This window comes from Podarcis muralis, chromosome 2 (assembly GCF_964188315.1).
Source record: "Podarcis muralis chromosome 2, rPodMur119.hap1.1, whole genome shotgun sequence".
In the NCBI taxonomy this organism is placed as follows: Eukaryota; Metazoa; Chordata; class Lepidosauria; order Squamata; family Lacertidae; genus Podarcis; species Podarcis muralis.
In genome coordinates, this window is record NC_135656.1 from 62645784 (window position 1) to 62662305 (window position 16522).

The window sequence follows — 16522 nt, forward strand, 5'->3', positions numbered from 1 at the left end:
AGTTTTGGTGGGGGTTGTTCTTGTTTTAAAAAGCTCTCCTGAAAATACACCAGTATTTCAGTGGAAATTCTCCTAATATACACATTTTTGCTGTATGTAAACTTTTCCCAAATTGTGTGTATTTCCCCCTAATACACAATTTTTTGCAAAGCGTTTTGCAACGCTTATTTTCAGTAATATATGCATTTATACGCACACTTTACAGTAGTACATGCATTTTTGTACACCTTACTTGGTTGGAGAAATTTGTAAAATCATGAATTTTGTAAGATTGCAAAATTTCAGTTTGCCTATTCTTTCAGAAAGCGCAAACTAAGTAAGCTGAATCAAATGCAAGCTGAATCAAAGCTGAATCAAGTAAGCTGAATCAAAAGCAAGCTGAATCAAATTTATTCACCATCCTTGTAAATTGCTCGGGTTTAGCCTGTTGTTGGTTTGTTTGAAATACCCATTTGCTATTCTTTAGCTATGGCAAACAAAGAACATCAAAATACAAAGAAATTCACCATGGTAAAAATACCTAAAACTGAGCAGTTGGTTTTAAAGAAACACAGGACAGAAAGCTCTGAGCAAATAAACAAAGTGGTATCTAAAAGAAAATAAAGACTCAGAGGAATCTCCCTTGGGAATACGTTGCATGATCAGGTCTCTTCTGTCATTTGCTGCCTCAAAGCAGACAGCAGCAGGCAGGGCTGGAGGCGGCTGACACATGGAACAAGACCTCTGAAGCTGATAAGGCATGAATCAGGCAGGTTAATGGGGAGGAAACTGGCCCTTTAAATTGGTTTTACACTGGGAGGTTCCTTGTTAGAGAAAGACAGATAAGCTCTCCCAACACTGACGCCTCTTCCTCTTCCTCTTCAGTGGGTGTCCAGCTCACACTTGCAAAAGAACAGCAGACAAATTACTTGTGAGTAAGCACTCCCATCTGCCTGCTCCATTTCAATCTCTGTGTGTGTGTTTGTTTGTTACTCACTCATCAGTAGATTCTCCCCAGCAAGCCTCTTGAAACAGAGCCATTCCTATCTGAGGAACATGGCAGGAGGGCGCTTTTTAATGGGGGACTTCCAGCCTGCTGCTTGAAACTGATGACTGCCACTCCTCAAGCCAACAGATGCTGCAGGCTTTAAGTCACAAGCAGATATATATATATCTGGTGGGCAAAGTTCTGTGAGGTTTATTGAGGTGGGATACAGTAGAATGAGGAGAGCTCTGCCATAGAGGGCAATACAGAGACTAGCAGTTCCCATTTTTTGGGGGGGGCTCCACTTGGTTCTATAAACTCATCCCCATTTCTCCCTACTTTATCCCTATCCATAGGTGCTGGCTCCCTGGGGCCCTGGGTGCCCGAGCACCCACAAAATTATCCATGAAGGGGCTGGGCATCCACAAATTTCAGTGCCAGGGCCATGCAGACCCAGAATCGTGGGGCCAGGCTGGCATTCCTGACCCTATACTATAAAAGCATTATTCAGAACAGATGTTTGGAAGGAATAAAATCAAATTCAAAACAGTTTACAAAGGTATGTTTAGTCAGAGGTACAGTGGTACCTCGGGTTACATATGCTTCAGGTTGCATACGCTTCAGGTTACATACTCCGCTAACCCAGAAATTAAGAACTTTGCTTCAGGATGAGAACAGAAATCGCATGGCGGCAGTGTGGTGGCAGTGGGAGGCCCCATTAGCTAAAGTGGTGCTTCAGGTTAAGAACAGTTTCAGGTTAAGAACGGACCTCCGGAACGAATTAAATACTTAACCTGAGGTACCACTGTATTTGGTTTAATTAATTCAGCAAAATTGATGAACTTGATCGAATGATGCCAGCTTTTATTTTCACATTTCATGACACACACCCCACCCTCATGCCTCTTAGCATCTTCCTAGGTAATCCCATTCCCCCCCCCCGGGGGGGGGGGCTTTTGACAATATAACTGGGATCACTTAGAGTGGGATTATTATTTTTTACGTTTTCCATTGTTTAGTCTTTGCTTATAGCAGGAGCTTATTGTATCTATCCTTGTTTATAACTGAAAATCAGAGATGGAAGAAAAGGAAGAGATATGCTGCAAGAGCCCCAGCTAGGAAGAGTTTTTACACCTGCCTGTGCCTACCACATCTCTCCTCTTGTACCCGACAGATTCTTTTCTGTCTGGGCCCTCTTTGAATATTAGCCTGGTGATGTGACTCTTGATGAAGAAGCAGAGTGAACTCCCAGGTCAGGGAGATTAAGACTGCCATCCCAGAATGTATGGAATTTTTCAGCGAACTTGAGTCATCAAAGAAGCCCCTTTGGGTGTTTTATCATCACTTCTTCTTTAAAAAACAGCAACACAAAGCCAAAAATGAATGAAGCACATATCTTTGAGAAGAAGCAAAATTAACCATTTCTTGGACGACAGTTAAGGGATGTAGTCATCTCAGTACTACAGGGATGACTCAGTAAGAAAAGTCCGTTCTGTTTCTGCCTTAAATTCTATTTATTCATTGACCAAAAATAGGTGTGGGGAATCTTTGACCCCCTAGATGTTACTGGACTACAACTCCCATCATCCCTGGCCATTGGCCAATTTGATGGGAGTTGTAGTTCAGAAATATCTGGAGGGACAAAGGTTCCCGACACCTGGCTTAGAGCAAATTCACTGCCATCACTTTATAGAGTTCTTTTCCTTCCCATATGGTGCCTACTCTAATCCACCCCACATAAATTCTAGCATGTGGATGAAAGACCACAAAGTGATTGCAATGTGCACCCAAACACAACAAAGCAACGGGGAAGCTTTAACTAGAGCAACATATTATTTACACTGCATTATAGCCACAAAGTCAGTAAAGCAGGTATACATGTGTAAAACAATAATACAAAATTAAAATGAGTTGAATAGATATTGACAGGACGATGTTGTTGTTGCTGTTGTTGCTGTTGTTGTTGTTTAATTTTCTATACTGCCCTTCATCCAAAGATCACAGGGTGGTTTACAATATAAAAACACAAAAATACATAGGCCTGGGAGAAGAAGAATGCTTTCACCTGATGCTTAGATATATGTAACCACAGTTTTAAGTGTAGATCACATTTTTATTCTCCATGTAATAGAATCTAACTTAAATTTGAGACAAAAATTTAGAGCCAAACATTATTGACTGTCCATGCATAGTGTAGTATTTGTAATTTGACTCTTTTATGCACAATACATAATATTTCAAGTTAATAATAATAATAATAATAAATAAATAAATAAATAAATAAATAAATAAAAATAATAAAATATTTATACCCCGCCCATCTGGCTGGGCTTCCCCAGCCACTCTGGGCGGCTTCCAACAAAATATTAAAATACAGTAATGCATCAAACATTAAAAGCTTCCCTAAACAGGCTGCCTTCAGATGTCTTCTAAAAGTCTGGTAGTTGTTGTTCTCTTTGACATCTGCTGGGAGGGCAGGTGCCACTACTGAGAAGGCTCTCTGCCTGGTTCCCTGTAACTTGGCTTCTTGCAGTGAGGGAACCGCCAGAAGGCCCTCGGCACTGGACCTCAGTGTCCGGGTAGAATGATGGGGGTGGAGACGCTCCTTCAGGTATACTGGGCAAAGGCCGTAAGAGAAGAAAGAAGCATTTCTGTAACACTATAGCTCGCTTCTAACCCAGAAATGTATGTGTGTGGCCTAAAAGTACTATGTCCACATTTATAATTTACTTAGGAGACCTCTGTAAGCAGATAAAAACATTAGCAGAATTTTAATATCACTTGTAATGTAACAGGTATTATGGTTAATATAGATGAATACAAAATATAGATTATGAAATAATCTGCAGTTGAAAATGTTCACAATAGGACTCATGGAAGGGATGGGCGGAGGTCGTGAGACTCAGAGAAATCTCTGTATATGGATATGCATTTGGTATTGTTATAAACTCATTTTTGTAAAATCAAATAAAAATGATTTTATTAAAAAAAGTACCATGTCTAACTACCAGCAAAAAAACACAGGGTGGGATTCACCAAATTCATGGTGGCATGGCTGGCCATGGAAACACTACAATGCTTTCCCTGGGTTCCCAAACTCCTATGGGCAACTCCGGGCTAGATACTTTTCAGGTCCCCTTTAAGCTAAGTACTCTGTGGTTCTAAAGCTAATGTAGATTCATATTTTCAATTTAAACTTAAACACTTTCATAAGGGTGGTTAACCTGTGACCCTCCAGATATCACCGGACTTCAAATCCCATCATCCTCAGCCAGTATGGATGATGGGACTTTTAGTGCAACAACATCTGGAGGAGCGCAGGTTGGCCACCTCTGCACTGGCGGACATCACTTCTGCTTGGTGGCACCCTTTCATGCATCCTCCCTACCTGCTGCAGTCCTGTGTATGGTACCTTACACTGTTCTATAGACTCTTCCAACCCCCAGGACTAGTTTTTAAAGGCCTGCCTGGTGTGGGGAATCCTGCAGTGAGAAGGGGACAATTGGTGAAAATCAGGGGCCCTGCCTTGCACTCGTGGACATGCTTTCACTAGTGCAAAGCCACCCTTTGTTATTTAAAATATAACAGTATAGCCACACATCTAAGTAGCCTATGGAAAAGCTGGAGATCCACGTTTTCCTGCAAGAGACAAAGTTTAAAAATTAAATGTTGCGCATTTCTTTCCTTTCAGATTTGTTTGCTCTGAATGCCTGCAGTAGACAAGGAGAATTCCATAAGATGCTCCACTTTGATCATCTTGAGCAGCTAAAGGCCGTAAAGAAGCATCAGAAAGATCAGCTTGATTCCCAGAGGATAATTCACAGCAAAAGGTCTGCAATTCCTCTTTGAAAAGAAGAAGCGCAACACCCACACTTGGTATCCTATTCTCTGTTCCTGCATTCAATATCTTCTTGTTCAGGCTGGGGCAAAGATTAGTGCATTAAAGCACCCTGGCAATTATTTACTCAACCTTCTTTCCTGGACAAGTGTTCAGAATTGTAGAGGTTTATCTTTTTTTCCCCTTAGAAGGAATCAAAGGCTAGTCCTTGCTACACCCAATCAATGAAGCACTGTCTGAACCCTTCCCAGTAAGAGTGCAGACAGGGACAAAATGCTAGAGGCAACCTTACGGCAACCTTGTCTCCAACCTCAATCCAGCTGCGCTGGGACCAGCAAAGCAAAGCAAAATCCATACGGTTTTAAGAAGCCCAAGCCTGACTTGGTTGATGGATATGGCTGCTTGGAAGGCCTGCAAGGAAAGGAGAGAGAAAGATGTCTCCCAGCTGGGAAGAATCGCCCAGCAGAGCCAGAAGAGCAAGAGATAAAAGAGTCAGCAAGAAAGAGTTTCTTGCAGGAATCTTGGAAAGCCAGTGGAGATATGCTACTGTTCAAGGGAGATGGCAGCGGGCTGATATCAGGGGGCAGGTGCCCCACGACCAGAGACTCTCCAAGGCCAGCTTTGGACTTGCTCCAGCCTGGGTTTAGCAAAAACGGCGACCCGAGTCAAGAATGGAAAGTGGTGAAAGTGAAGCGAGTCCTTATTTCTCCTGTGGCTGAACCTAGGAAAGCAAGTAAGTGCAGCCCTACTTTTTTCTCCCAGCCCTGATTCTTGTCATGGGGAAGAAAGAAAAACACTATACGTTCCACGTGGTCACTGATGGTGCAGCCCTGTGCTCAGTTACTTGCTTATGAATCCCATAAGATTCAGTGCTGCTTCTACTGAATCACACTGCGTGTATGGTTTAGCAGCCAGTACTCGCCCACTCCTGTGAGTATCATTCAGTATTTTTCCGTCATGGTGAGGCTCTTCACCCCTGCTCTCCTTCTCATGTGGGTGTTCTTGCCACACTGCCTAGAGCAGCCAGCTAATCACTTGTGTGTGGGGGACGGGACAACCTCACTCTTTCTTGTGGGTAAGGCAAGTAGCTGCTTGTTTGGCCATTATGAGGCTGAGATGGTGATCATAACTTTCCTAGGATGCAAGATTAGCTGGAAGTAGCTTCCAGTATGACACACATAAAAGGTGCAGATCAGAACAGCTTTTAATGTTTGCGTGGAGATGGGAATTATTTAGCCAGTACTGCACTCACCTGATTAGTGAGTGACAGAGATCAGCTCAGCTGGATCTGAGTTTCCTTTGACTTTTATTTCTTGATTACTTTAATGATTAATTTTTATTACATTCCGCCACCTTTTGTGCTAGGAGAATATACTGAAGGGCCTGACCAGGCATTACACCAGGTCCACGATAACAGCAAATTTTGCCCCAGCAAAGCAACTGAAAAAGGCTTATACAGTGGTACCTCGGGTTAAGTACTTAATTTGTTCCAGAGGTCCGTTCTTAACCTGAAACTGTACTTAACCTGAAGCACCACTTTAGCTAATGGGGCCTCCTGCTGCCGGTGCGCCGCCGGAGCATGATTTCTGTACTCATCCTGAAGCAAAGTTCTTAACCTGAAGCACTATTTCAGGGTTTGCGGAGTCTGTAACCTGAAGCATATGTAACCTGAGGTACCACTGTAACATGTTAGGTGCCATTTATTATGCAGAGAGCGTGTTCTCAGGTGCGTGTATATAATTTTTTTAAATGTGGTTACTGTACATTCAAAACCTGGGGGGCTTAATGTGAGCCTTGCTTCTCCAGGGTGGCAGTAGGGGAAGGCAGGGTGCCTGCAAGGGCACTGGCCCATGGGATTCTGCCACCTGAGGCAGCTGCCTCAGTCCAGGTGGGCCTAGCCAAGGGTGCCCGTGAAAACTCTATCCTTCAGTTATTCTCTTCCATAGTTTGTAGGATCTCTTGCCCCAGGTTTTGATGCTAGCATGCTCTGTGCAGGGTAAAACAGCAGCATAATGTCATGGTCTAGGGGACAATATGGTTGTCTGTCTTAGAATCTCACATAATAATCTTTCATCTCTATAAAGCTGCATATATCTGTGGATGTTTGTCTAAAAACCTTGCTTTGGGATTCCCATGATTAGACTTGCTGAGTCTCACGGGAACCAATTAGGATTAGAAACTGACGAAACTGTGGCATCTTGAAAAGCTGCCCTTAGCTCAGAATGCAGAGATGGGTGGAGCTTTTCAGCTAATCCAGCACGGCCATTCATATGCTATGATGCCTACCAACAAACCATTTCCAGAAATTGTTGGGTTACTTTAAGAGTCCAGGTTGGCAGACATGATGGAACTGCAGTCTATTTTCCAAAGTGAAAAACAATTGTTCCTGGGTCATTTTTTAAAATGACAATTAAATAGCAGGGCTGCTACATAAACCAAAGCTATGACGTATATAGAAATTATAGTATATAGAAATTAGACGTATATGGTGCTTTGCCCCGAAGTATAAGGTTTGCCCTGCCAACATTGTTAATGATAAACTTTAAACTGTTTTACCTAGAGTTCTCAAAACTGGCCAGTGATTGGAGATGCTTGGACTTTAAAACTTGACTGATTAGTTTTGTAATGTTTTATAGGGACAACTTGAAAGATATAGCTTATTAGCAACAGCTTATCTGGCGCCTTTGCTGTTTTGACATTCGGCAGTCATAAAGCTAACCAGTATTATAACTGAAAGGCCTATCTTACACAGGATTGTCTACAATGATTGGCATGGCTGTCTGGGATTTTAGACTAGGGTTTCTCCCAGCCTTACCTGGTGATGCCAGGGATTGAACCAGGCACCTCCTGCATGTAAACTAGATTCTCTGCTACCACTGAGCTACAGCCCTTCCTTATGCACAGCTGCCACTTTTGTAATCTGCTTTTGCTTGGCAGGTTTCAGGAAGCCTCTGTGCAGCAACCTAATCTATGAACGGGCCCTCGCTGTTGCGCAGTTGGTGATATTGGTGATAAAGGTATTTTTGACTCGGAGGCAGTGTTTGCACTACTTGAATCTATGGGTTTATTTATTTACTTGTTTCAACAATTTCTATACCACCTAACGCCATAGTTTCTAAGTGGTGTATAATGAAGTCACAAAAAATGTTACAAAGGATAAAATCGGTTAAAATTAAAAAGTCAGAAAGCCTCGATTAAAAGCGCTGCTGAGAACTCTTCACGTTGCCTGAAGTTTGATGATGATGATGATGATGATGATGATGATGATAATTTATTTTTTATTTATACCCCACCCATCTGGCTGGGTTTCCCCAGCCACTCTGGGCAGCTCCCAACAGAATTAAAAGCACAATAAACCATCAAATATTAAAAACTTCCCTAAACAGGATTACCTTCAGATGTCTTCTAAAAGTCAGTTAGTTGTTTATTTCCTTGACATCTGATAGAGAGGGAGTCTGTCCGAAGGGAGTTGCACAGAATTGGACCCACAATACTGGCTCTGGGTGGACGCACGTCATGCATCCAAGCCATGGGGAGACCATAAAGACCTCAGTGATTGGGCAGGGATCTAAGGCATCAAACATTCGTTAAGGTACCATGGAACCAAGTTACTAAAGGCCTTGTAAATTAATACACCTGCATATGGGCAACCAGTGCAAGCTTTTAAGCACCAAAGTTATGTGCTGGCAGTAGTCTGTTCCCATCAAGTCTAGCCACAACATTTCGCACCAGCTGGAGCTTTCTGGACTAGGCGCAAGGATAAAGCATTTGCAATGATCTAGTCTTGAGCTTACTGGCGCATGAATTACTGCGGCCAGACTCTCCAGGTTGCACTGATTTACTGTGCATTTGCCACAGATGTACCACAGAACAAAGACTCTGGAAAGGGAAGAGTTAATAGCTTGGATGAGAGGAGAGACTGGTGGACAGTGCAAGTGGAGAGAAAGGGTAAGATCCAGGGGTAGAGAAGACATCAAGGTAACCTTCCCCCACCTGGTGTACTACAGAGGTTTTGGACTACAAGTTCCATCAGCCCCAGCCACCAAGCTGGCTGGAGCTGATGGGAGTCATGGTGATGGATCTTAAGGTTCTAGTAAAAAAAGGAGGGGGATAGTAGACAAACTGAACATGAACTGAAGGTGCCGCCTGCATTATATTAGAAAGATGTTAGGAAGTTCACAGTTGATCTTTGACTTGGAGAAGGCTGGTATAGGAAGGCAACGACAGATGCATTTAAACGTATTTGGTTTCACAATTCGCTCAAAAAAATATTCTTGAAATATATCCTCAAAACGGCTGGGGAAAGCTACAATTTCATGCATATTAAAATATTCCAGTACCAGAGATGTCTGCAGATGGGACATTTCTACATTTCTGCCTCAGAATAAGGCTCATGTGGGCTCCCAAAGATTGAGTTGCTGCCACAATAGTGTGAACTCTGCAATTTGGTACACAGGTGGACCTAAACCAGTGTTTCCCAACCTTTATGGGCAAAGGCACACTTGTTTCATGAAAAAAATCTCGAGGCACACCACCATTACAGCCCCGTGACGTCAGCGCGCAGCGTCACGCCGGGAGGGACGCACGAAAGTGTAAGATTCAATTTTTTCCCTCCCCCTTGCCTTCCTTCTGTGCCAACCGCCAAAAAGCCAAGAATCGCGGGACCGCCGGCGGAGGGGGGGAGGGCGAGCGGAGGCAGCGGCGAGCCCCGTTCCTCCCCATCTGCCCCATTCTGTGCAAGGAGCGCAAACAGGTGTGAGAAGGGGGTCAAACCTGCGGGTCGGCGCCGGGGAACCTCCAAGCTTTGGGGGTGGGGGGGAGGAGGCAGCAAAGCGAGGCAGGAAGGAGAGCGTGGCTTGGCGAAGTACTCGGTGGCGAAGGTCAGCAGGTCCGGCGGCCGGTGCCGCAGCACCTCCACCGTGTAGCCCTGCAGCAGCTCAGTCAGACCCAGCGGGATCTCGATGCTCATCTTGTAGCCGAGGCGCGCGGGAGACTCAACGGACGGGCCCGGGAGAGAGAGAGAGAGAGAGACACGACGGAGAGAGAGCGGGAGTCCCTGCTCGCCGTCGCCACCGCTACAACTACTGTGGCGGTTGGTCGTGGTCGCCGCCGCCGCCCACCTCTATCTATCTCTCCCCCTCAGCTTTCTACGCGGGCCTCGAGCCGGAGGTGGGGGGTGGCCGCCGCCGCTTTCTCCGCCTCCACGTCCTGCCTCCTCCTCCTCGAGCCCTCCGTCAGCCCTAAGGGAACCGCCGCGCTCGCGCCGCCGCTCTCTGACACGTGAGAAAGAGAAAGGAACGGAGCGGCGGGGTAGTCGGGGGAAGGAGGGGCCGGAATGGAAGTGCGAGGCAAGCTGCGCATGCCCAGCAGGAAGCGGCGGAGAACGCCACAGAGAGAGAGAGAGAAGCAAGGGAGGGCGGGGAGTGGGCGGGAACACGCTTCATGCGTCACAATAACGGACAAGAGGCGCTCGAGGGATAGATTAGGACCTAATTTGACTTTTACAAAAAAAAAAAAAAATCTTTTGAATTTTCCCCACGGCACACCAGGCAACATCTCGCGGCACACTAGTATGCCGCGGAACAGTGGTTGGGAAACACTGACCTAAACAGCATCGTTTCTTGAAAAACCTGAAAAGCAGCCATTTTTTAGTTGTCTCCGATGTATCATCTCTCCCCCCCCCTGCATCCCCTGAAATCTGTTCCAAAGCATTTCCCCATCCCCAAGCTGATGTTGAGGGTGTGTGGGGAGCTGGAGGGCCCAGGAGAGGAACAGGGTGCTTCACTGTCTGCATGGAAGCCCCCCTTGTGTCAGCAGAGCTTGCAGTATCAGATATGACCCTTTGCCCCTTATCCTCCAAAAACATGGGGCACGAACGTTACCTCTCAGTAGAGGCCAGCACAGTGCAAATCATTCCTCACCTGGGATTCCTCATCCCTGGGACTTCTGTTCATTCATTCAGAGAGGATGGAGAGCATATAAATAGAAATATAGAGGGTCACATTGCCTTGGTAACCTGTTGGGGACATTGGAGCCAACTCCTAGGGGCTGAGATCCCTTTGCCCCCCCCCCATAAAATATTTGAGGGGGCTGTCCCCCGAAGTTGATGGGCATTGTGCATGCCCCACATCTTGTGGTCGATTATGCGGGGGTGGGGCGGGTTACTGGCCCTCCTCCCAATATTTTATTCAAGTTGGCATCCCTAATTGGGGGCTGCATGCCTATAGCGGGCAGAGCACCCCCTCCCCCACATTTCCCTCCCACCTTGTCACCTGCATGAAACTGAGGCCGAGGGCCATTTTCAGCTGCCCTCCGGTCCCCTCCTCCTGGGATCAGCTTCGGATCGAGGAGGGGCGTGCCTGGATTCCCAGTAGCCGCCCGGAGGACGGAGCGGAGGAGCGACTGTTTTGATCTCTGCGCTTGCACAACGCCTAAGCTGCGTTTGCTACTATTAGGTACGACTCCTGTTCACCTTTTAGGGAACTGACAAGTTGTTGTTGTTTTTTAAAAAAGGCAAGAGGGCGGATAACGCTGCAGGAAACCAAAAGGGCTATGTATCTGATGGGGAGAAATTTGTGTGATGAGTTAAAAAGAAAAAAAGAAGTGCGCGTGGCGATCGGGGGTGGGAAAGAGCGAGCGAGCGTTGAAATAAATAAATAAAAAGCGAGAGCACCTCGGCAGGCACTAAGCTTGCGAGTCCCAGTGAGTCAGCCGGGCTGAGCCCAGCGCACTCCCTCCGGCTCTCTGGCTGCCGCCGCTGCACACGCAGCCAGAGCGTGTGGGGCAAAGTCAAGTCCCCGGCTGGCCCATCCTTGCTCGCCGTGGGGAGTCCGAGAAGGGGGTTTGGGGTGGCGGCGGCTCTCCACCCCTTTCCCCTTTTGACAGACACGGCCAGTTGCTGCGAAAAGCCGGGTCACCCGATCTCCCTTTCGGAGGAGCCCAGGGAGCCGCCGCCGCCGCCAGCAGACAAACAAACACAGAGCTGCTGTGCAAAAAAAACCCCGGCAGCGGGAGAGCGAGGCTGGCGGAGGAGGCGCCTGGAGGAGAGCGAGGAGCCGGGCGAGCGGCAAAGCGGGGAGTCGCGGGGTCCAGAGCGGAGGTAAGAGGCGGGGGCGTGGAAGGTGGAGGGGCTGCGGGGGAGCGGCGGGCAGAAAGGAAAGTGAAAGCTGCGCCTGCTCTCCTCGCCTCCAGCCGGATGGGCTCTCACGCGGAGCAGCGGGCGAGCTGAAAGGAGGGCCGGATGGGTGGCTACTAGCCGCTGGGCTGGGAGTTGAGGGGCGTGCCAAGGCGACCTGCCCCACGAGGCCCCAGGTAAAACCTCTTTCCCCCCCCCACGCCCACAAGCGAAACCTCCTGGGATCCCCACCCGGTGCGCTTGTTTGGTTGCGCTACTTGTTGCTCGCGGAGGGCGAGTCGAGGGGCGGCTGATGTCACTTCTTTGGCCGGCTTGCGGTGTTGGCGTCTCCTCGCTCGCTCGCTCGCAAGAAGTCCCTCGGAGTCCAGCGATTGCCGCCCAACTTCCCAGCTGTTGCCGGAGAGGGATCCGATCGCCTCCTGCTGTGACCTCAGCAAACTCTTGGGGGTTGTTTTCCCTCGGGAAGAGCTGCCACGCGCGTCTGGGCGCATATTGGGTGGTGAGGGTGCTTTTGGATAAGTCTAAGGACAGCCGCTCTTGGAGGGGAAGCGTCCCTTAAGGGCGTAAGACTTAACCTCTGGTATAAGGCAGCGATCAGTATATAAACACCCGCAGGATGAAGGACCTGCTGGGTGACTGAGGTTGCTGCTGCTATTCCCTCTGCTTCTTTCCCAACGTTTGCACTTTCTGTGGGTTGAGGGGGTTTACTGCATGTCCACATTCCCCCCCCCCCCCAATGCATTGATTTGGAGAATCCGATTCCCCATACAGGGCAACGATGATGCCCGCAGCCTTGCTGGTGTCACCGGTAGCTGGCATGGCAGAATAGAGGAATTGCAATGGTCAGCCACAGCAGGTGTTGGGAATGCCATTTGGGAGGGATGGAGGGAAAAGGCCCTTTCCCAGTACCTCTATTCCAGGTAGTGCCTTGGGGATTTGCACTAACAGAGAGTGCACTGGGAGCTCCCATGATGTAGGGATGACCTCATTCCAAAGGCACGTGGTTCTCTTTGGCTGCTTCGGCTGAAAATGCAGTGAGGTCCTTCTTTTTCTCAATTTGGATCGAGGCTGGTTTTGGGAGGAAATGCATCAAAAGGCACTATTTCATAAGAAATGGCAGGAGAGACATGGACTGTGGCTAATGTTGTGTGGTGGGAGAGCACTGGATGGGAGTGTAGACACAGCCTTTAATTATACATTTGGCCTCTAGCCTCTGCAGACCTTCTTCATGTGGTGGTCTAAAAGGAATGGGTTGACTTGCAAATTTGTGGATTGTGGTGCCTGAAAGCAGAGGCGGGAGGAGAACGATGAAGGGAATCCTGTGGGATGTGATGGAGCTGAACATCTTCCATATTTTGGTCATCAGGTCTTGCATCATGTTATTCACTCTCCACTCTCAGCTCAGCCTCTCGTTCAGGGTTAGTTTTGCCCTTCCATCTATTATCACCTTGAAACCCAACAGGCAGAAAGAAGGGAGTATAAATAGAAATTATAAGTCAGTAAAAATAATCTGCCAACCGGAGAGCACTTCTGGGGGATGAGTCCATTCACAGCCATGTCGTCCTTTGCTCAGAGCCTGGGTCTTTGGGCATTGCAGCCAAAGCTTTCTATGCATCAGGGATCCAGATCCACCATGCATATTTTTAGACTCCTTAAGCTACCTGTCACTTTACTCATTTATTTATTGCATACGTATATCCCCCACCTTTCCTCCAAGGAGTTCAAGGTGATATAGATGGCTTTCCCCTTCTCCATGGGCCAGAAGCCACAGAAAGTTTAGTTGCTGTAGCTGTCCCTCCCACTAGGCTGCCACACAACGCTGGGCAAGTCACCTTGCTTTTCTATTTGCCAGTAATTTTCAAACTTTCTACATTTAAAAAGAACCGTTTAAGAATGGACTTTCTTTCTGAGATGAGAAAACCCCAAATGTCTGCACCCTCTGTGTTAGAGAAGAGTCTGGCGCATGCTGGAAGGAGCACTGAACATGCCACTGGGTGTCATCAATGTTATTTTTTTTGGCCTTGATTCAAAATTGTATCCTCCACATCACTTAGGCCAATCTGCATGAAGCCCTGCATTCACTCAGAACATATTTTAGAATGTACCCTGTAGTGTTTCTGCAATTGTGAAATACACTAAAGATTGCCATTGGTCAACTTGGCCTCCTTAGGAATGTAGGGACATGAGAAAATGCCTAAGTCAGACAAACGGCTCCATTTAACTCAGAATTGTCTACATTGACTGGCAATGGGTGTCCTGGATTTCGGGCCCTGGGTCAATCTCAGCCCTAACTGGCAGTGCCAGGAACTGAACCCGGGAACATCTGCATTCAAGGCAGATCCTCTGCCACTGCGCTGTGGGCCTTCTCATTGAGGAACCTCTCATAAGCAACCAAGGACTCTCCTGAACACAGTTTAGAAACCACTACTTTGTTCTATAGTAAAAAAAATTCAACGTCCTTTTTCTGAGGAATTTTTATAATTCTCAAAATTGCCTGAACAATCAAATGTCTCACCCAAGCTTCAACCTGCACTGTCCAGTCAGGTCTTGAGTGATAGGAATTTAGAAGATAGCTTTCTAGAATTTGGAAGCTGGGAGGATATTTGTGCAAAGGATTTTGTGAGTGCTCAGTCTCATCCCTGAGCAATGAGCAGGTTGAACACTCATACTTACAGCTACAAAGAGTACCTGTGGATGTTTATGACACAATAAATGTGCTAGTCATTAGTCTTTAAGGTGCCACTGGATTCTATGGTTCTGGAGCGGATATTTTGCTACAGTATCTCCCAAAGTGTGAGCCCAGCAGCTTTCTTCCTTGAGCGAAGTAGTAAATGCTGCACCCACAAGTCAAGATACATGGTACCCAAGGCCACACAAGTTATTTTGCCACCCGAGACAGAAAAATCAGAAAACATATCCTTTCCATGTCAGTAATGTGTCAATAACTGAATAGCTAGCAATTTGCTGCCCTTTCACGAATGATCCCCCAAATCAGCTGCCTAAGCTGACTGTCTCACTTTGCTCAATGGTGGGGCCAGCTCAGCTTGACTTCAGCAATTCAACCAAAGTAGAGAATTCCACACAGGCAAGACCACAGTGGAAGCAGTGGTGAGTCTGTTGCTGATTTGAATTACACCCAACAAGTCCCCTAGTAGAGCAAAGAATTGGCAGGTGTAATGCATGATTTACAAAAATGAGAACTAGACAGAAATTGATGGAGGATTTTTTTTTGCAAAACTAGGATGATTCTTGGTGGGTACAGGTTTCAGCTTTTTGAGCAGCTTCAAATGCTGATGAGTTCAGTTTTCTAGAATTCTCCAGTCATTGGGATCTGGCATTCCTTTAAACTCATATTCAGACATGACAAAATTGGCCCAGGGCTACTCTCTCAGTAACTACAGATCTGTTCTGGCACTGGAAAAATGCTGAGTGACTATTCAGGGCAAAAGGGTCACCCTGTGATTGCAAAGGAGTCATCATGAAGTCAGCCTAGAATATTGCGCAAATGATAGTTGTCTTCGGCTGGTTTTGTGGTGGTGCCACGTGTGAGCTTCAGTGCCATGCATAGACTGGACTGGATCTTCCTTGGGAAACAAATGCCATCCCCCACATGGTGCCCAGGAGATCTGAGCATAGTTGTCAGTGATGATCTATACCCTTTCAGATTCCTTGCTCATCATCTATGGTTTGTGTTGCTGTATGTCAAATGGACTCTTTTTGTTGATCCTCTCACTTGGCGTCAGGCCAGGCACAATCCACTGGCAAATTTTCTTTTATCTCAGATTGCAGTTATGGGTTCACTAAAGTGTGTATTTTCATCACAAGTAAAGAGTCCCGGCTGACAGGGTCTGTGAATGGTTTTTATCCATGTGCTGTTTCTTCAATAGCAGAGATGGTACGAACCAATCCCCGGGAGGAATTCAGTGTTGCACTATTATGATCCTTACATCAAAGCAAACATTCCTGATTGCCAGATGGAACAATCTCCCTTCTCCTCATCCGCCCCCTCCCCATGCACTGTTCTGGGGGTTCTCCTGACCCCCCCCCACCCTGAGCTGATTTGGATAAGAAGAGAGGGAGAAGCCCTGCTGTGCTAGCAGGATTCATTGGGCTGGCTCCCACTAGCACAACTGTTTAGTTGAGTCCTGCCCCAGCTTCCAATATGCTGTGTTGGGGAAAATTTGCTTTCAGAGATAATAGCTCCACAGCTTCCATGGCTTCTTGGATATTCCACAAGGGATTAGGCAACTGTCCTTTAGAGAGCTTTCAAGTAGAGCAACATTCCATAAGAACATTTATCTGAATAACAGTAGCTTTTTGATGAGAGAAGCTATGGAAGTTTATGACTTCCTTGGAACTCTTTATTTGGAACAGAATGCTCTGGGAGGAAGCTTTTTGTGGTTTTGCAGATTCTTAGGAAATGACAAACTTAAGTTCAACCTTTGCCAGATAGGTATCTGTATCACCAGGCTGTTTCCAACGGACGATACCATCTTCTGATCTCATGGTCTAGTGGAGTCATCCGTTCTACTCCTTTAAGAATGAACAGATGAGAGCAAGTCACACTTCTTCGGCTCTGACTCTC

The 16522-nt window shown here is 46.8% G+C and overlaps 1 protein-coding gene across 2 annotated transcripts in view; it reads left to right on the forward strand.

Annotated features, from left to right (window-relative positions):
• The window catches only part of SYNPO (synaptopodin), an 80522-nt gene that overhangs the window by 15203 nt on the left and 48797 nt on the right, over positions 1-16522 (forward strand). The window contains exons 2-3 of one of the 2 annotated variants that reach the window (XM_077924618.1): positions 4656-4794; positions 4991-5535. In XM_077924618.1, coding sequence (XP_077780744.1) covers positions 5076-5535 — 460 coding nt within the window. In that variant the 5' untranslated portion in view covers positions 4656-4794; positions 4991-5075. Of the gene's footprint in view, positions 1-4655; positions 5536-16522 lie in introns of both variants that reach the window. The other variant, XM_028718287.2, reaches the window with a different exon arrangement.